The 20,543-nt window shown below is 45.7% G+C and overlaps 1 protein-coding gene across 1 annotated transcript; it reads left to right on the top strand.

Annotated features, from left to right (window-relative positions):
- The first annotated feature begins 12,383 nt into the window (after positions 1-12,383).
- Positions 12,384-16,269, top strand: LOC121047116. Its single transcript, XM_040502117.2, has 6 exons — positions 12,384-12,668; positions 13,368-13,600; positions 13,730-15,598; positions 15,658-15,846; positions 15,949-16,057; positions 16,125-16,269. The coding sequence occupies exons 1-6, from the start codon at positions 12,424-12,426 to the stop codon at positions 16,168-16,170; spliced, it is 2,691 nt and encodes an 896-aa protein (XP_040358051.2). The 5' UTR covers positions 12,384-12,423; the 3' UTR covers positions 16,171-16,269.
- The last annotated feature ends 4,274 nt before the right edge of the window (positions 16,270-20,543 follow it).

Here is a 20,543-nt window from a genome sequence, read left to right as displayed (position 1 = left end):
CCTGGTCCTACCGCGTGTGAAGCGAGCGTCTTTCCCACTGGGCTACTGGGGCATATCTTTACTGGTGGATCTCTTTCCTTAGTAATAATTCAGCCGGTAAACTGTATGTTGGAAAGTTTGTTGCCGATTTTCTTCTAGCAAAAGCACTGTCGGGTCGAAGTTGGGAAGCACCACGCATTGGCGACATTCGCACCTAGTAAAGAAATCGTACGCGTGCATATTCAACTCGAAGTAGACACGTCGTGCTTGACGTTTGCGCGAGCAATGTCTTCAGCCACGAGAAGGGAGCGACGGCTCAGCGACGCCTTCGTGCAAATCGGCTTGGTGGTCGGGTGTGTCGTGCGGGATGAATACCAATTCTTTTGATCAGTCCCAAACTTCTCTTTCAAAGAGTAGACAGAATTCGCTGGTACCGCGAACGACAGTTCTGAAATAGAGGTCCCACGCCCGTCGTCCGCTGCCATCGCCGTTCCCGCGAGTCCCACGATACGAGAAACGACGAACGCACAGAATGCTTCCAGTTGTCTGTGGAACTTTTTTTTTCAATCAAAGTATTTGCAGCTTTTTAGAAGCTGCAAAAAATGGGTTTCATATTTTTTTCTATTTCTATTATTGAGTGTGTGCCTTCAGTGACCCACGACTTTGATTAAATTTGGTGGTCGCATCGATACCTTAGAAAACGGCCCGTGACCGCGGAAAAGAGAGTGAGCGAGACTCGAACCGGCCAGTTCTTGATCGGCGGTTTTCGGGCGGAAAGAAACCGAATTTTGAGCCGCAAATTCTGTTCTGTGTAGTTGAGCTTTCATATGTCACGTACAACTAAAAACCTCGGCGAGCATAAATACCCTGTCAGTGTCCCTTTAAGCTAGCCACGATATAACTCAACTAATCGTTCTGGCGTCCCGCTGAGAAAGAGGGGGGAGGCTGATTGTTGAACAGAGAAAAATGTGTTTTTATGGGAGCACAGACAAGCAGTTGTTTACAGACGATGAGCTGGTGCATATGTAGAGTAATATAGTGGCGGCACATAGCAGGGTTTACGTCATTATATTTAGTTGAGGTGCATCATACGAGTCCAACGTACTCCAAATAATCAGTAGGGATTCAACAGGCTGATCGGATGCCTCTACTTATTGTTGAACGCACCTTACAAGCTAAGGCAACTTTTGCACACAAAGTGTGACTAATGCGTCATAATCCAAGAGAGACAAACAGGACCATAGGGTGGTTGCCCTTGCCTGGGGGCTTGATCCCAAAAGCTTCCTAGGTAAAACGATTTTTGTTTCAACAAACTATTTAAAACCAGAAAAATTAGACTCGCAAAATTTTGTCGGTTTGAAACGCTTCTCTTGGTTGGGATATCCGCAGACGATCCGCAGGAATGCAAGGCTCCAACTGTACATGGAATTTCAGTGTCGCATCCTTTGCTTTCTTTTGTACTGAGAGAGCTTAATGTTACTCGTGCTACATTGTAACTCATGTTTGGTGTAGGGGCTGTCAAACTCTGAATTAAAGATGCCACAGAGAAAGATGTGGCAAAATCCAATCCCCGTGCATTCCTCAGCCAAGGAATGCACCGGCACGTGCGAGGAGAGGGTAAGCATAATCACAATGTTTTAGTTAAGGTAGGAACCATCATGCTTCTTTCAGACTTGATGATAAGCTATAGTACAAATATTTTGGTCTTTCGGAGCTTTAAAACATTACAGGTGTGCTATTGTTTTATAGCTTAGAACAAGGATTCATGAACTTAAATCATATGTATAGATCATAGACTGTATTACAGGAAGTTCTGGCTGTCTATTCGATGTCCCTAGAGAGCAGATAATCTGAATATAATGCTGATATGCTTTTTGGTATTTTCTATTTATATTATGTGCTCTTGAATGAGAGGTATTTAATCAGAGGTGATATGGAGGCATCCATAAGACAAATAGAAAATGCCAAAAGGCGAGGCGGGATGGTGCAGTGCTTAGCATACTTTGCTTCAGATTCGGGTCTTGCCATTATTTGTTTCTCTGGTGAGGAAAGTTCCATTGGCCCTTGCATCCTCCAACCAAGGGATGTCTGTACAGCATAAAGCTTCCCATTTAGCTTTTTACTCTTGCCTGTGACAAAATCCCAGTGATGGTTCAGAAGCTAAATGGGAAGCTTCGGGATGTGGAGACCTCCCTTGGTTGGACAATGCAAGGGCCAATGGAACTTTTATCTTACGGGTGGAACCAACTGAACAATGAAGGAAGGAGAAACAGAAAAGACAAGCAATCGCTGGACTACCAACTATTTTAATAAATCGTCCTCCTCTTGTATTAGATCTTATGCGTGCAAATCAATTTTTTTTTTTTTTTACATATATTTAGCAGGGAGGGTGCCCTTTAGAAAGAGCTTTTCTTGAGGTTGCCGGGTTATTGAGGCAGAGCTCACACAGATTTCTTGGTTGTCTGTAGCCAAGGCCTCCAACATCTTCCTTGCAAGCTAGTGTTTATGATGCCCTATGATGCTGGCTTGCTCAAGCTTTGGGTTGCATTTACAAGTTCGACAATAGGCAGCAAGGTGTCCTGGTCCTGCGAGATTCTTAACGTTGGCCACATGTTCACGTGCACGGTCGTTTATGCATAAACGACCGTGCATGTGAACATGCGGCTAACGTTAAGAATCTCGTGGCCAGCATCTGTGGCCAGTTTTTCAGAGTGCTTGATAACCTGCACATCAGTGTAGTGCCCTCCTGCGAGCTTGGAATCTTCAAGCAGTCAAGTCTTTCAACAAAGTACTTGTTGTGTAGCGTTAAAGACATGAAATGCAAATGTGTGCTTTCCACATTGACAGGGCTCCTCTGCTATTTTTTCTCTTACTCGCATGTGTAACAGTATCCCTCTACTGTATGTGTTCTGAGTGGCAAATTTCAGAAATGGCTTAGAAAGTAAATGATATAGTTCTTTACAAATAAGGTTTCATGTTGTTAACTTCATGGAGAACGGTGCTTGGTCAGTAGTCCCATCAAATTGGTTGAAAGGCGACCACACAGCTTGGCCACCCGATAGAGGCACCAGGTTGAAAAAGGCTGCCAAAGATTGCGAAGAGCCCTCTGCTGGCTGGGCTTTGCAACCATGCAGAGTCATGAGATCATCTTGTAAGTCCAATAATAGAAATAAAATATTATTTCTGCACTTTGCAATTTCTTACGCTGATCTCACAAACAGTCATTTGTTTGTCAGGCTAACTTATGTATGGTGACATGTTTTATTTTTGAGTTTTTTTGTATTTCAAGCGTTTCTCCCTTTCCCATCGTATCTCTGAAAAAAGACTGATAAATGCAAGTAGTACCTATGTTGATCTCCATCCATTTCATGGATTTCTTTTTACACTATTGAACATTCCCTCTTCTGTTTCTGGTCAAAGATTTTGTTTTTTGCATATGAATGCGCGATGCAGTGGAGGTAGTTTTATTCGTGAAAGTTTCTTATAATTTACTCATAATTCTGAAATTAATATTCAACCAAAAAATCTACTCATCTACAGTTGTGAGTTTTTAGGGCAGAAGATCAATATTTTATCTGAATTTATATAAAAATAAAATGTTTTATGTAAACATTTTATGTTTTACATAAACATACAACACAAACATGAAATTATCTGGGCTTTTGGTGTAAACTATTGGTGAGAATAATGCCGTTATTAACTATGAAGTGCTGATAGTCTCACATGATCTAGACGTAACATTCCTATAAACTAGTGGTTACACCATCGATGTTTCCCGGACCCCCTGTGGATTGGCGGAGGTGATGGAGGACCCCGTTCGTGGTGAGGGGAAAGGAAGGTATAGCTTAAATATAATAATTATTTATTAAATGAATAAAACTAGGGGCTAGTGTGAAGTAGACCTTTGGTATTGACATAAACACGACGCTCAAAAACAAATATTTCTTCTCGACCTGAAAAAATAACTTTTATTGCCGGGCTTGACTGGTGAGGCAGGGCTTCGCAGACCCCAGAATGCCTTCGCGGACCCTTTGGGGTCCGCAGACCCCCATTTGAGAACCACTGCTGTAAACTACAGTATTGAGTTTTCTTCCCTCAGTGACATACGAAGATTCCAAGCACAAAGAAAAGAAAGCAGACGAGACATCTGACTGTTAAGAAATGGGTGAGTGCTAAAGATTCTATTTTGGCATAAGTTGACTCCACTTTTTTATGAAGGCAGCTGTATACAGCCCTTCAACTGGAGTGCTCGATGTGTGTCCGTGACCGCATTTAACAGAACCTGTGCAACATTGCCATGGTAACGGCGTGCCATGGTAACGGCAAGAGTGCACTCAACAGTATAAAAAAGCACCGGAAAAGTGGAAGTGCTGGGGTTTGAGCCTGCGTCCCTCTGGTTGAAGCAGACGTCTAATCTACTGAGATATACAGCCGTACACGTCGGAGTGCATGTGAAATCTGCCATAAGGCAGTTGACAAGTGCTCGTGCACATTTGGTGGGACAGTGCACAGCAGGCAAGGGGGAAGAGAAGAAGCACATGTTTTGGTATTGCAAGACCTCCAGGTCTGGTTACACAGTCAAAGGCATGTCACCTCATGTCCTCTGGTTACACAGTCAAAGGCATGTCCTGATAAGGAAAAGGGCAGGCATAAACTGCGGAAAAACCATCTAAAGCATGAAGGAAAAGAATAATAATAAAGTAAATTTTGGCTGACTCTGCTTAGCCGAGCTGGTCTTGCCAACTGCGAGGAGGATGTACATCGCCCACAGCGCACATAGATGTTACAAAGCGTGGCATCTCTAAAGCCGGGGTAACACTGCTTATAGACAGTAGAAAAGTCAGTCTGCATAGAGATTCCAGCGCGGGTCGCCGCAAGATCCATGCTTGGAATGTTGCATGGCAGTGGGTTTAAGGAGAAACGTGGCACGTGGCATTCGAACCAGGGACATTGTGGTGACTCGTGTTTGCAGACAGTCTACTGTGTGATGTATGAGCAGTGGACGGAGGAAAGAGGAACGCTTTAGGCTGGAGTGTTTTTCGCGAGTGTTTTTCGCAAAGGACACTTTTTGGTGATTGTCGCCCCAAATGCCCGCAGTCTTACGGCACAACCGATTTTTCTAACCTCATCTTTTTGCCGCCAAGCCATATGTTTTCTTCCCCTCTAATTCGAATCGTCCAACTCCAACTTGCGGGGGCTCGACTTTAGGCCCATTTGCTCTCCCCTCCCTTTCTTTGCAAGCTAATTACCGGCCTTGCCTCCCATCACCCACTTGCTGTCTCTCATTGCTCTGCTTCTCAGGTCCCGTCACTTGAGAAAGACTATACACTCAAAACGCCTGTGTCATTCTGCTTGTGTGTGCGTTTTCTTGAAATTGATAGACAGCCCTTAGCTGGGACCAAGGGCACTTGGCATCAGTCGACTCAGATATTCACGTCATGGGCTTTCCAGGGGGTCTCTTCTAGTTGGAGTGGTAAGATGAAGGAGCATAAACGTATCCAATCTGGTTAGGAAGTTCCAGAATAAAGATTGCAACAGTCATTTGAAATTCTACGCGCAGTGGTCCTTTGTACCTCCACCAGTGCTTTTTTTTGCACCACTGCCGTATTCCACGGGGGAATGTTGCTGCAACATTGCGCTCCAAGTTTTCAAGAGAAGCTTCGTGTTTCATAGAAGACTGAGCGCACGCAGTACCAGACGATTCAGCCAACAAGTGGATTGGAGTGGCGCAAGACGACACCTACAAAGCTGACTGCAAGGTACGACTTATATTATTACTATTCACCTTACATTTGCACGATTCTTACTGCTTCCGTCCCATTTCATCACACCGAAGGAGTCCGAAATTAGAATTGACCGATTGTAAACTCGCACCATGATTGGCGTGAGTTTACAATCAGTCAATTGGATATACCCAAGCTCTAGACGTGTCCTGTTGTATTCCAGTATACCTTATGGTGGTCACACTTATTTTAAGGTTCTTTAAGGATCATCAGAAGGTATCTCTTACTTAAAAATTGAAAAACTAGTGTCCTGTAATTTTGCCAAAAAAGAAACTATTTATGCTTTACCATATAGTGGACTTACCCCAATGCTGTCTTAAATTATGACCATGTTCAAAGAGCTATTCATGGTAAAAACTAGGGATGCCGCGAACCACCCTAGGTTCGAATTCGAAAGGTTTCGATATTTTCGAACCGAACTAATGTTCGATTTCGAAAAGTTTCGATATTTTCAACCGTAGGGAGGTTCGAATTCGAAAAATTCGAAACTTTCCAAAATCGTGGGGTTTCGAATTCAAAAAGTTCGAAGCTTTCACGGTTCCTAAAAGTTTGGGTTCGATTATTTCGAATATTTGTTTAGTTGAGGTTCGATAAATTCGAAGATTTCGAACTTCCCTAATTTGAAATTCGAGAGATTTGAATTTCTTTGGATCTAAAATTCGAAAAATTTGAATGTTTCGAATTTTTAAAGACATAAAGTTCGATAAAATTGAAGATTTCGAATTTCTTTCTACATAAAGTTCGAAAACCTCGAAGGTTTCGATTCTTTTTAATTGCTAAATTCGAAAAAAAAAAAAAAAAAAAAAAAAAAAAAAACTTTGAAGGTTATTTATTTCTTTGAAGTCCAAGTGCGCAAAGTTTGAAGTCCGGTTTTCATGTTTCGCCACCAGTTTCAGTTTCAAATAACGTTTTCACGCCTCACTGGTATTCACGAAATCAAGTTTAGAAACGTTCAGGTGTCATATTTAGACTGCGCAAAGTTGGTCAGGCAATTAAATGAGACGACGAGTGCCCCGGATGTGCTGGAATATTTGCCAGTGCAGTGACGTGTAACAATAGATCAGTAATTGTGACCGCCAGCCCGGGGTGGTCATTAACGTGCATTACGAAGTAGTGATCCTACGAACCCACTGTTTAATGATACTCATCCAGTTCGAAACGGCCAGGGGCAGGCAGGTGGTTGAGGTTCAGAAAAACCTTGGAAGTGATCTGGCAAACTGCCCCCCTACCCCCTTGCTCGCTGGTAGTAATCCGATCGAACGCCGCCCGAGTGACATGATGCAAAATCCTGAGACTGGGAATGAAATTTGAAAGAAAAAAGTGTAAGATGACAGAAAAAAGGGGACAGGACAACGTCTGAAACTCAACTCAGCTGAGTTTGAGACGTTGTCCTGTCCCCTTTTTTCTTTTTTCTTACACTATTTCTTGCGAATTTCATTCCCAGTCTCGGGATTTTGCATCATGATCAAAATACACCAGCTCGCCTGCACCTTGACAATTTTTTTGTTTGTAATTGCTTTGGGAGGTTTATTTTCTGGGGCGGAAGAAACGCCGAGCAAAAAGCACAGAAGCTGACGCAACGTGAGGTCGAAGAGCGTTCTACCATACCACTGGCGTCGGAAGTGGAAAAACGGGGGGGGGGGGGGGGGAGGGGGGAAGGGGGGAGCTCCAGTCTCTCCCCCCCTCCTCCCACATATTTCAGACTGTCAAAGAAAACAATACGGGGAAAGAGGGCATGGTCGAGCTTATTTTAATCTGAAATTAATTATGCATATGTATAGCTACTGTCGCTCTTCACTGCATAAAAGATCGCGTAGATGGTTAAGGCCGGTTCTCACGTGCAGCGAAGCGCTGATGTAACTCTGCTCACGTGCCGTCAGGTACTTATCGTATGCGATGAGCAACAGTTTTGACGGTGCGATGCAAAGCTGGTGAACGCTCCCGTCGGCACGTGCTTAACACGAGGTCAGCGCTATGCTTGCTGCGCTCCGCTGCATGTGTGAACAGGCCTTTAGAAACGCGGTTGTCAGGAGGCACTACTCGTAACTCGTTACATGCTCGGTGGCTCGAAAGTTCAAAGCTATGTCTTTTTGACCTAAATAACTGCGCGTAAAAAATAATCAATAAACATAACAATAAATGCAAAAATAAAAAGCTGGAGCGATGTATTCTTGCATATTCAGAGGCCCAGAACTATGAAACAAGTTTCTCCTACCAAAATGTGTACAGGCCAAAAGAAACACGTCCCCAAAGCGTAAAATGAGAAAAAGAAAAATTTTTTTATGACAAGCTGAACTTAAACAATTTTAGAAATCTTCCCCCATGAGTTAATTTATTCCTCAGCGTGAAACAAAAAAAAAAAGCATTATTTTGTATTCTGCAGATGGTAATGATTTGTACTGTCTCTTGTGTTAATTTAAATGCGATACCCAAACAATGTAGGCGAAAAAAATTACCAAGTTTAGGGCATAATTGTCCGTAGGTACATGTTTGGATATTTATTCGAAACTCGTCTTGAACAACAATAATCATATCTTAAAACGACACTCACCTAGGCTATATATAGATCATTCTTAAAAAGTTTAACATCTCTACCATATATAGCTTCGGCTATAGCGCGCTTCAAATATGGCACAAACGACAATTGTCAAAAACCCGTCGTCCTTCCTCGCTCCTTCGGGAATCTATTTTTCTAAAACCAAGCATGCCAGATGATTGAAATAAACGGTATTGTCTTTCGCAAGGAATGCGTCACCCCATGTAAAATTGTGAAAAAAAAAAAAAAAATTATGAATGTACCTTACTGCTTGAATCCAACTGAAACCGCCCGCCGGTCTTTCGAAGTTCGACGAGCTTCGAACTTTTACCCTAAAAGTTCGAAGTTCGTCGAGCTTTTGACTTTTCAGGAATCGAGAGTTCGACGATGTTCGAATTCTTTAGATTAGTAAGTTCGAAAGGTCGAAAATTATCGAATTTCTTAGTGTAGGAGGTTCGAAAGTTCGAACAGCTTCGAACTTTTTAGTGCAAGAAGTTTGAAAGTTCAAAAATCATCTAATTTTTTTGTCTATCAAGTTTGAAAGTTCGACAAGCATCGAATTTTGCAGCATAATAAGTTCGAAAATTCGAAAAGCGTCGAACTTCTTAGTTTAATAAGTTCAAAAATTCGACTTTTGTTGAATTTCTCGATATGGAAAGTTCGAAAATTCGAAATCTTTCGAACCTTTCGAATTGCTTGATTCGATCATCAAAACTTCGATTCGAAAAAAGTTCGCAACATCCATAGTAAAAACTGAATTAGGAAGAACCAAACATGTTAATATTGAATACTGGGAGAAGATTTCACAAAAAATCAGATTCGCTACGGTAAACAACACAATGTCTTATGAAAATCCATGCTAATGTTTTCTACTATATTTTCCCAACTATAAGTCGCACCCTTGTATAAGTCACACTTTTGTATATTGGGCCGTTTTTTGCAGAAAAGTTGGTATTTATAGGAATCGCACCTTTGTATAGACCATTCCATTTAGCGCTCTCTGGGCGGCACCATTTTGTTCGACCGCAGCGCCCTCTCCACACATCCGGGAAGTTCAGCGGGTTCGGCGGGGTAAAACGAGAGAGAGGGCACGCCGCCGACTCCGCTAGCAGACGACAAACCGGGAGGTTGCCGTTCTCCATCTTTGGGCTGTATCGGCGGGCTCTACCGAACACCGAACTCTCGCTCGTGGCTGCCGTTGTGAAGTGGTTCGCGTTCTTAGAATAGTTGTGGCTACTCCAAAATCAGCCTAGAGCTGCCTGTTGTTATATTTCGGTAAATGATCAACAGACATATCTTTTTTCCGTTACTTAAATAGCAGTTGAGTCAGCCGGCAGTACTACCCTCAACTACTGCGTGTATTGCAGCAGGAGAGCACGTTTTATTTATAATTTCAGACTTCTACTCATGGTCGCTAAAGGCCTACACCAGTACGAACTTTTGTATAGTAAAAGAGGTACAGCAACCGGATTTTCTTTTCGCCAAAGAAACCGGCCAATCTGACACAGTTTTCCCTATTTTTGTTTTTTATTTGCACGCAGGTAACAGTGCAATTGGACCCTGTGAGTCTTTTTATCTAGCATAGTATTACACGATAACTGGCCCACCAAAATCTGCGCATCTACGCTTGAGAGTTCCAAAATGACGCGATTTTAAACACTTTGCACGCCAGCCGGACGCTAGCTACAGCCCACTCGGCGGAGCGGACGGCTTGCGGGGGAGAGGGGGAGTGCATTTTTTTTCTCTTTTACCCTCTCTGCTATGACCCTAATGGAACGGTCTATAAGTAGCACCTCTTTTTTTGTTTTGCACACATCAGTATAGCGAAATTGAAGGTTTTGCACAATCGGTAGCTAGTTCACACATACTGTGTGAACTGTGGAAATTCAAAAGTTGCAAAGGTACACCCCACCCCACAAAGAGCACTGGAAGACGAAAGGAAGGTTTGGAGCAAAGGCTGAGAGTCTTCGTCATACATTTCATGTTCCTCCAAACCAAGAGTAGCCACTTCACATTCGAAGAGCTCCAATGTTCCTGCCTCGCAACTGTGTTACATGCAAGGACAGCACACACAAGAGTGAACAACGGTGAGCCTGATGAGTCAGTCACCAGTCAGTTAAAAATGGTGTTCTGGGGATATAAATAAATCTTGTTCATCATTGCCATTGGCAATTCATAATGTACGGATAGAAAAGAAGCGAGTGGAAAATGTTTTAAGCAAGGCAAGATGATTGAAGCACTACAAGCACATATCTGTATTCTTTTTTTATATATCATTGTCAGGTTCTAATACGACCTCTGATGTATCTGAACTCGTAAAAGCGTCTCTGATAAACGAGGCTAGAGGGTTGATAAGGCTCTGCCGAACTTTCACCGAAGAGTGCCAAAAACTCTCAACCTCCGAGGTAAATAAATACGTAGCGTATAGAGTACCGTCCGACAGCACTCTTGCAGAGCATTCAAGTGCCGTCCGACGGTACTCCATTCACGCAATTCAAGTGCCGCCCGAAAGTTTCGTATAAAACGAGTTCTCAAAACGGTTTTTTCGAATCGGAGTGTAGCTTAGTGGTAAATCTGTCTTATAAGCAAGCGATCCCGGGTTCGATCCCCAGTGCGGGCTTACTCTTTTGTTTTTGTTCTCTCAAACATTTTATTTTGCGGACGCATTTGGCAATATTTACATTTATTTTTTTTTACGATTAACACAGGGAAAATCGTATGTTGTCGCCGAAATTTCACTGAACTAAATGGTATGGGACTTCGTTTCCGGGGGTGCACGGGGCACAGCGGGGTTTGGTTTGCCGGCTGGATGCCGCGAAGCGGCGTGTACGGCGGGGCCAAATGGGTCAATAGTTTTGTAATTAGCAGCCGCATACTGTCGCCGCGAAGCGGCGTGAACACAGGCGGGGGGCTGTGTTAACGAGCTCCCCAGTGATACACGTGTCGTCCGACTCTCTTTCGGACGGCACTTGTAGGCGCAATTGGAGTGCCGTCGGACTGCACTGTAGACACAGCCAAATAAATAACCGCCGAAAAAGTAGCGCAGGGTTTCACGTCTAAGGTCTCGACACTACAACGTAAGAAACAATCGCGCAATATAGACCATGTCATTGCTACGTACGTAGATTGAAAAAGGTCCGGACATCAGGATTTTGTTGGTTCGTGCTCCTATTTAGTCAGGAGCCAAAAATTACCAGTTATGAGCACAGACCTGTTTACTTTCGCGCCCACCGTCAAGTGTAAGAGGTAAACAACATACATACATGAAACGTGACTTAGCCATGAACATGTTTGTCCAACCACGTCCACAAACCACCACCAACCTCGTCTTGATCTCCCAGAGTTTGCGGGCTTCGATGACAGCTGTACGCATAACACAATAACAAAGCCTTTCACACTATAGGCAACCTCTGGTCTCTGGTACCACAACAACTATCACGTGACCTCCGCGGCGGAAAATACGTCAGACAAAAAGAAAGAGTAAAGCTATACGCACTCCGGAGTGCACTTCGGACGGAAATGGCTATACGAACTCCGCTTTTCTCGTATAAAACTAGTGGTCACAACGAGGTTGCTGAGCGGTGGCATGGCATAGTGGTCAAGATGTCCGCTTCATACGAAAGTGGACGCGGGTTAGATCCGCGGTGTCCTTCCTACTTTTTTTTTTTTTTTTTTTTTTCTCAAACATTTTGTTTTGTCGAGGCATTTGGCGATATTTACATTTCTTTTCTTTGCGATGAACAGTTAAAAAAAAAATTGAATGTTGTTGAGAAACTTCGCAGGACTAAATGGTATGGGACTCCCTTTCCGGAGGTGCGATCGGGGACAGCGGGGCTTGGATTGCCGGCTGGACGCCGCGAAGCGGCGTGTACTGGTTACGTTTTGTAATTGAGCAATGCTATATGCACTACAGAGTGCAGCTCCGCAGGAAGTTGCTATATGCATGACGGCGTGGCCCCATCTCGTGGACGCTTGTCAAACCACAGACGGCGTGGCGCCATCTCGTGGACGCTTGTCAAACCACAGATGCGGGCTGCCATCTCGCGGACTTTCTGTCATACTCGCTTTATTTCGCGCATATCGCGAAGGGTGCCGGTCGTAGTTTTGGTGCCTCCTTCCTTAGTCATGGAGATCAGACTCGGGGAGAGATTCGAGTCATACCAAGATTTCGATAAGGCTTTTCGCCTCTTTCAATTGAAAACTAACAGTTTGTTCGTCAAAAAGACTACTAAATCGGTGGCTGTCCTCAATGCGCTTTCAGTTGGAGCGGTCAAACTGGATAGCAAGCTCCAGTTTGCTTATGCGACCTTCACGTGCAAGCATGGTGGACGTCACAGGACGACCGGCACAGGCATCCGTCCGAATCAAAGGTACGTAAGTTAGACCTTGATCTAATGAACATTTTTCTGCAAGCCCCTTTTTTCGGTAGTGTGGTAGTACCGCTGATTGGTTGTCAGTTCTGTCTGACCAATAGACCAATCACACTAAGCGATCCGCGCATCCGTGACGCCGCCATAATTTAGTTTGCAGAACGCACGCGGCCGTGCACGAAACGACTCGTGCCGTCTCGTGCTCTGCACGCGCATAGCAGAGAGGTTGTCCCACGAGAAGAAAGACTAAAGCCTGGTTCAGACAGTTGTGTTAGAAGTTTGCAGAACACACGCGGCCGTGCACGAGACGACTCGTGCCGTCTCGTGCTCTGCACGCGCATAGCAGAGAAGTTGCCCCACGAGAAGAAAGCCTGGTTCAGACGACTGCGTTGCGACTACGAGAAACCAGTACATCCCTGCTGCTTATATCGCGTGCCAAGATGATTCCTTGAATTGGAATCCACGCTTCATACGAAGCACTGATGTGCCGGTTACTCGCTTTCGGTTCTCGACGCAACGCAGTCATACGCACTCAAACGCAAGTGTCTGAACAGGCCTTTGAACACACCATCGCCACTCGTGTTGCCCTTGCTAAGGAAGGTAATGAAAGTCGAACATAGGTATCCTAGCCGTATACTTTTTTAGATGAGTGCACCACATCAAATCTAACTGTTCTTTCCATCGTTTTTACTTCATCAGAACAATGAAGAAAGGCTGCCCGGCTCAGGTGGTCATCGCTGCTAAAAGATTGACCCAGCAGCTGGAAATCACAAGCATTGTGCTCCAGCATAACCATGAGACATCAAGCGAGATCTACAACTCCTATCCAGAGACGTGCAGGCTTCAGGATGATGAGAAACAATTTGTGCAACCACTCCTAGAGATGAAAGTTCTCCCCAGCCTGGTTGTGCAAAAGCTGAATGAAAAGACAGGTAATTATTTCTTCTGTTCTAGTATGACAGCTAGCCATTCCATGATTTTTATTTTATTCCATTTTATGATTTTTCATTCCTCAGGTTTTAAAAGCTCACCGGGATCTCTTTCTTTTGAACTGATTACAGGCAAAAGAATCATCGCCAAAGATCTTCAAAACCTGAAAGACGTAAACAACCGCAGAGAAGGTGCAGACCAACTTATGGAGGTCATCGAGGAGTGCCGGTCCAAGGAGCATGTCAAGGTCATCCCAGTCACTGATGAGAACCAAGAACTGCAAATCCTATTCATCCAAACACAGCACATGCAACAGGTCTTCTCATTCTTTCCTGAAGTTTTGCTTCTTGATGCAACCTACTGGACAAACAACCTAAGGATGCCCTTGTTTGTGTTCGTCGTGGAAGACGGCTCTGGCCGTAGTCATGTTGTGGCCTATGCCTTTGTTGCTTCTGTGCAACAGCATGTTGTTACACACCTGCTGGAAACTTTTGTAAAGGAAAATGCGAGGGCAGCAGACACAAATGTGGTGGTCATTGACAAAGACTTCACTGAAATTGCAGCGATACGGGAAGCTTTCCCTTCACAGCCGGCAGTGCAGTTATGCCAATTTCACGTCATCAAGGCATTTAGGGCAGCTGCCGGACAAGTTTCGAACTCAGTAGAAGAAAGAGAAAGGCTGGTAAGCAGCTTCTGCGAAATGCTACATGCGCCGACGCCAGACAAGTTTGAAGAAGCGCGCATGGAGTTCGTAAGGTACGCCAATGAGGAAGCACGGAAGTACTTTGAAAAGAACTGGGCAACCATTCCTGAAATGTGGGCAAGACATCTTTGTGACCAGGTCTTTACCGCAGGGAACAACACTACAAACCGAGTGGAGTCGCACAATGGAAAACTGAAGAACGTTCTGACTTCATCAGGAAAACTCCACGAAGCTGTACGTGCCCTCCTGAAAATCTCAAGTTCGATGTTGCATGAGGCCAGACACCAGACAGCTCTCCTACAGACTTGCGAGTTCTACTCGTACACTGCGTCCGGAGAAGTTGAAAAGATGTGCTTTAAGGAGCTCACTCCTTATGCATGTGCACTTATCAACAAGGAGCAAAGGAAAATGAAAGAAAGCCCTCCAGAAGTGAGGCAGTCAGAGCCAGATGTCTACAGCGTAAAGTCTGCTTTCGGGTGTCACGAAGTCTCTTTGAAAGAGCAAACATGCACGTGCACCACATTTTCAAAGATGGGGCTTTTGTGCCGCCATTTCCTGGCTGTTTGTCAACAATCAAACAAAATGCCAGACCTGCAGAAGGCTGTGAAGGCACGGTGGTTTAAATCTCACCAATTGGGCTTCATGGCTGAAAGCGCTCGGAAGGCGGCAAGCGAGGCATCCAGAGAAGAAACCGACGTCACTGAAGTATTGACAATGCCTGGACCATCGTACGAAAGAATCAACAGAAATCAACGTTTCAACTTTGCAATGCGAACCTTTAAGGCAATTGCAGACCACTTGGCCGATTGCCCGGCAGCAGTTTTCACTACACGCCTGGAGTTCCTCGAAAATGTCCACTCAAGCTGGATGCAGGGGCAAGATGTGGTGGCAAGCATCGCCAGTGACGACAGTGATAGTCTGGCTAACCCCCATCAACAAGTATGCGGCACAAGTCAAGTCATGCGGGAGGCCAACATCTGCACACAGCCAGAGCACACCACTGATTCACTACCTGGAGGCGAAGGCAGCGATGTTGACCCAACAGAGTCACCTCAAGGACTTCCCTGCACGAGTCACTCTGCACATGGGGTCAACAATGCCTGGACACACCAGGGGCACGGAGGTGTCTCACTGCCTGAGCCAGCTCAAGTCTCTGCCAAGATAAAGCTCCCCATCGTCAAAAGTCGAGGACGCCCAAGAAAGATGCCCCTTCAAAGACGGAATAAGAGGCCAAGGGACCCCTCCAGCGCTCAGCCTGTGTTTTTCACACAACTCCCAGAAGCAGCTCAACACAAATGTAAGCAGCATGATTTGTAACAATTTATTTCCATATTCTTATGTCATGTTTATTTTCAGTGCTTTTGCCTGGCATCGTTGAAGAGGCTGTGTGCAGCAATGTTTTGAGCCAAGGATACATTGTAGAAGAACCGGACGTCGAAGTGCGGCCAGAGGTCCTCCCTAGCGCACTTTTGGATTACAGAGTCAAGCTCCTGAAGCTGAAGAAGTTTTTTGCAGAAGATGCCTGGGCTCTGCTGACCTCATCAGGTTTGTGATATTTTGTTTATAAAAATTTTCCTGGTTTCCATTAATTTATGCTGCCTGTCTTTACATCATGCAAACTTCACAAGCAAATGATTGCATCTGCAGTGGCTACAAAGAAAACAAATGAGCTGTGGCTGTGCCGCAGCTGCAATGAAGCCGACGATGGAGAAAAAAAAATGATCTGTTGCGACCAGTGCCTGGAGTGGTTCCACTGGTAAGGAGTATAAAAGTGTTTTATAAATAAATCTGGTAATATATTTTATTCTACTGATTTTATGCAGGACTTGTGCTGGAGTCAAGCGAGCAGACATCAAGCAGAAGCTATGATTCTGCTCAGTGTGCAACCAGGATTGATGGCACACTGATCCCTGTTTGAACCTTTATGAGAGCTGCGGGCTTTTGGCATTACGAGATAATAAAGATATGTTCCTGCTTGGTTAGTGTTATTTGCACTGGTATGCTTTGCATGCTTATTTGATCACTGTTTACTCGCATAAGACACTTGTCCAACAAGTAGTGCAAAAAATAAAATATTTAAATAGAGCTGGAAGTATTAGTAAATGTTTTTTTTTTGTTTTGTTTTGTATTATCCAGGCTTCTGGACTGGAAATTGGTTATTTCCCCAGGACCAAAGTCTATGATGACCCGGAACCGAGATAGATGGGAATTTTTGCTTATTAGAAAAACTTTAGGCACTGTAGAGGTTAATCTCGTTAAACGCGGCTTCAGTTTGATACCTTTTGGACGTTAGACACCCTCATACATTCCAGATTTCAGCAAAAATTGGCTTGGTTAGTTCTAGATTTGGCTAAACTTGCAAAGCGCCGGCCTACGGATCCCCAGCCGAGGTGACCTCAATTTTACGGAGGTTTAGTGTGGAGAAGGCGACGGGTAACCGAGCTTTCGGTAGCACGTCAAAAGATCCCCAGGTGGTCCAAATTATTCCTCGGTCCTCCGCTGGGGCGTGCCACGTAAAATTCCCCAATTTGACTTTCCTGCGTTATCATATCCGAGCGAAGCCAAAACTAGAAGCTCGAGACCAGCGCTTTTTGCGTTTCTCCCCAGCTCGCGCGCTCGAGCAAAGCCTGAACCCACGGAAGTTTCAAGCTCGCACTTCCAGCTTTGCCTTCGCTCGCACATAAGGTGAAACGAGGCACCCTGGGTGAAACGAAGTACAGTGTCGGGACCAAAAGCAACTTCAACTTCGTTTAGTGTTCTTTTTTTTTTTTTTGTGAGCATGTGGTTTATAAGTTATAACAGTGCTTACACTGCGCGAGCGCGCGTGCTTGGCAGGGATGCAGAAAGCCCGTAGCCCGCGCTTATCACATCTGGCTACGTCTGTACTTCAGTTGAAACGAAGTATATAAAGCGTCCGCAGCACGCAGAAGAAAGTAGGTGGCGAAAGACGAAGCAGATCGCTCCAGCACGGCTGAAGCTACACGAGCACGTGCGTTGCATTGGCCGACGCTCGTGCCGCACAAGAGCTCGAGCTTGGCGGGCACGAATCAAAGCTTGGAGGAGCCCGTTTTCGTAGCGTTCATTGCGCATACTGCAACGCTAGGGGTTACAACGTCGCCAGACACATAAGTCTCCGGCTGCACCAGCTGCACATCGCCCTGGGGCTCATCACACCCCATCACACACGGCCACGGTGCACACGGCATCGCATTTGTGGCACTGTGGTTTGACAAGCGTCCACGAGATGGCGCCACCCCGTCTGTGGTTTCACAAGCGTCCACGAGATGGCGCCACGCCGTCGTGCATATAGCAACTTCCGGCGGAGCTGCACTCTGTAGTGCATATAGCATTGCTCTTTGTAATAGGTGACCGGCGTTTGGCAGCAGCCGCAAAGCACTCTGGGTATTCTTCACTTCCGGTTCGCAGCTAGCAGCCGACGCAGCCCCAGGACGGCTATGGAAGCGTGTGCGGGTGTTGAAACCCGATCAATCCGGGCCACCTTCCTCTCCTGCTGGGTGACTTACGCACTTCTGAACGTCTCAAGTTACTTCTACGGATATGTCAAGTAGTAGTCGGTACGCAGAAGCATCGAGAACGGCCACGAAAGCGCAGAGCGAGTGCGGCCGGCGGCAAGCTGCACTCGCACCGCGCTTTCCGGGTCTTCGCATGAAAACTCAGGTTAGATGTTTCGTTTTCCTTTTGAGCCAGCGTTTTTTATTTGGGTAGTGTTTATTTTTGATGGTTACGTTAGATCACATCACGACTGAAATAGGTGCGAATGTAAGCCGTAGGACGCGGCCAGCTGAAATGCCCGATCGGAGGTCTGGCGTACTTTTCTCATTTTGTTAGAACACCTGAGACTGGGTAAGAAAATCTTGAAGCAATCAAAAGTTGAAGACAGGGAAAGAAGTCGGTCAGACGGCGTTTCAAACTCAGGTAATATGTTTTCTCGCGCGATTGAAACGCCACTTCCGTACACAAGTTAGTTTCGATGACATCTGACTACGTGACAATCCTTGCTTTTTAACACTAAAAATTGGTTTGCTCTGTATGTTTATACAGCCATGATGGAGATGCACCTCAACGGGTAATCGGTCTCTTAGCAGTAGATGAGAAATTTAGCCAGTGCAGTACAACCACTAACCTGGGGTTTTTAACATGCATCACGCAGTAGTGATCACACGGACCCGTGCCGATACGAAACTCATCCAGATCGAAACGGGCGAGGGCGGTGGGGAACCGAGCCCAGGAGGTTCCCAGCGCAAGCTTTCGCTCCACGCTCCGAGCTGAGACGCGTTAGCCCACTCGGCCACTTCCTCCCCTGCTTTTTATCACTCACGCGTTTTTGGTACTTCGACTAGGTTGTCCCCCGTAAACTACCATATCCCCCACCCCCTCTCACGTTTTTTTTTTTTTCTTTTTTTAATGATGTCGAGTAAGAAAGCATGCATGAACGAGCACCGATTGTGATATGAGCTACGCAGGGTCGTACTACCGCTTTATTATCGGTCAATATGAAGGTGCTGTCATTTGCTTTTACTGCTTTATATTACAGCAAGCTGACCTGTTCTTTTGTTTATTTATATTATAGTAAGCCACCCATTCACCGCCGCTTCGCGGGAACAGTCTGCGGCGGCTCATTACAGAAAAAGTTAATCCGAGTTGTCGATATAAGAATTAAACGGCCTGGCGATGGCACTGTATGTCCACGAAACATTATGCCATGAACTGATTGCCTGCGAGATCGCATCTCGCGTTCTCGCGGATGCCTTGTACAACAAGCAGTGCTCACCCCTTCGCGGCTTAATCGAGACCTTTTTGGTGGGTGCCAAAAGACTGTTAGAGATCGTTATTTCCCGCGGCCCCTACCTGAAGACAGAACACGTTCTACTGGCCTGTAACAATATTGGCCACGCATAAACGGTCACCGACGTTTGTCTGTCACAGGTCACTTCGCTCCATCACTCGCTTAACAGCGACGACCCATCGTTGCTTCCATGCTTTGTTTCACGGGAATTGGAACATCGTATGCCCTCTTGGCTTGCGTTAGAACAACGTACCGCGGAACTGCGAACCATTTTTACCGCGAAAACAGCACGGCTACCACGCCTAGAAGGGCTCTTGATGCAGCTGGACGCGCCACGACCGGCACCGGACGAACCGGAACCGTGAAGTCACGTGGTGCCTCGCTTCGGATGACGAAACTTCCGGCTCAAACGCCGGTCACCTATTAGCAGCCGATACTGTAGCAGCGAAGCGGCGTGAACGCAGGCGGGGGGCTGGGTTAACGAGCTCCCCAGTGATACACGCGTCGTACGAAAAGGGTGGCCCGAACGGCATGAGCTTTCCGAGGAGTGCGTATAGTCACTACCGTCCGAAGCGCACTCCGGAGTGCGTATAGCTTTACTCAAAAAGAAAAGTTGGCTCCGCCTTTCCGTACCGCACTGGCCCTCCGGAAAACCCAACCCTTGCGATGAAAGCGATGAAAGTTACCGCGCGACTAGATCGCATCGCCGGTGTGAACGCGCCGTGACTCGCGTCGCACTCACCGAGTCTCCGCTTATGAACCCATCAATTGCTTCACGTTGTAGACGAGAGGGTCTATAACGTGTATCACGCAGTAGTGATTAACTACTAGCGCAAAACAGAAACACTGAACCGGGAAGCAACCGACCGAAGACAACGAAATACAGAAATGAAGTGCTGCAAGTTCAACTTACCTCGACGCGAGGCAAGAGCCCAGACGGCCCAGACTACCGTGAAGCCGTTCACATTGTGGCTGGCTCCCTTGTTCGGTGACGAGGGCATCTGCTGCGACGGTCCTCCGCACTTGGACTACAGTGGCCTAGAGCACTGTACTTGGACTCCTGCAGCTGTGGCACCGTGTTATTTCACTGCGATGTCACATATCCAACGTTTTCGTGAGACACAAACGAGCAACCCGCCATGAAAGAAAAGGAACAAAGACAAAAAAAAATCTAGTGTTACGTTGCCAGCATGAGAACAACAATCACTAAAACCGGCGGTTTAAAAACAGAAAAAAGCCAAGGCACGTACTAGGCGTAGTAAACATCTACACAAAAAACTGCGAGTCTCTTTCCAATTTGGTAAACTTCCTTGACTTCTAACTCAAAAGTAATTCTGAAATTATAAAACAAATACTCGTTTCACCTGGCAGTTTGCACTTGTACAGCGTGTATTCAAGAGATGGCGCCAGGAGTTCCGTTCGTTGCGTAGGGAGG

This window comes from Ixodes scapularis, unplaced genomic scaffold, assembly GCF_016920785.2.
Source record: "Ixodes scapularis isolate PalLabHiFi unplaced genomic scaffold, ASM1692078v2 PGA_scaffold4__175_contigs__length_147842914, whole genome shotgun sequence".
Classification (NCBI taxonomy): domain Eukaryota; kingdom Metazoa; phylum Arthropoda; class Arachnida; order Ixodida; family Ixodidae; genus Ixodes; species Ixodes scapularis.
Note: the sequence above shows the minus strand (reverse complement) of the source record. Positions and strands in the feature narration are given on the sequence as shown.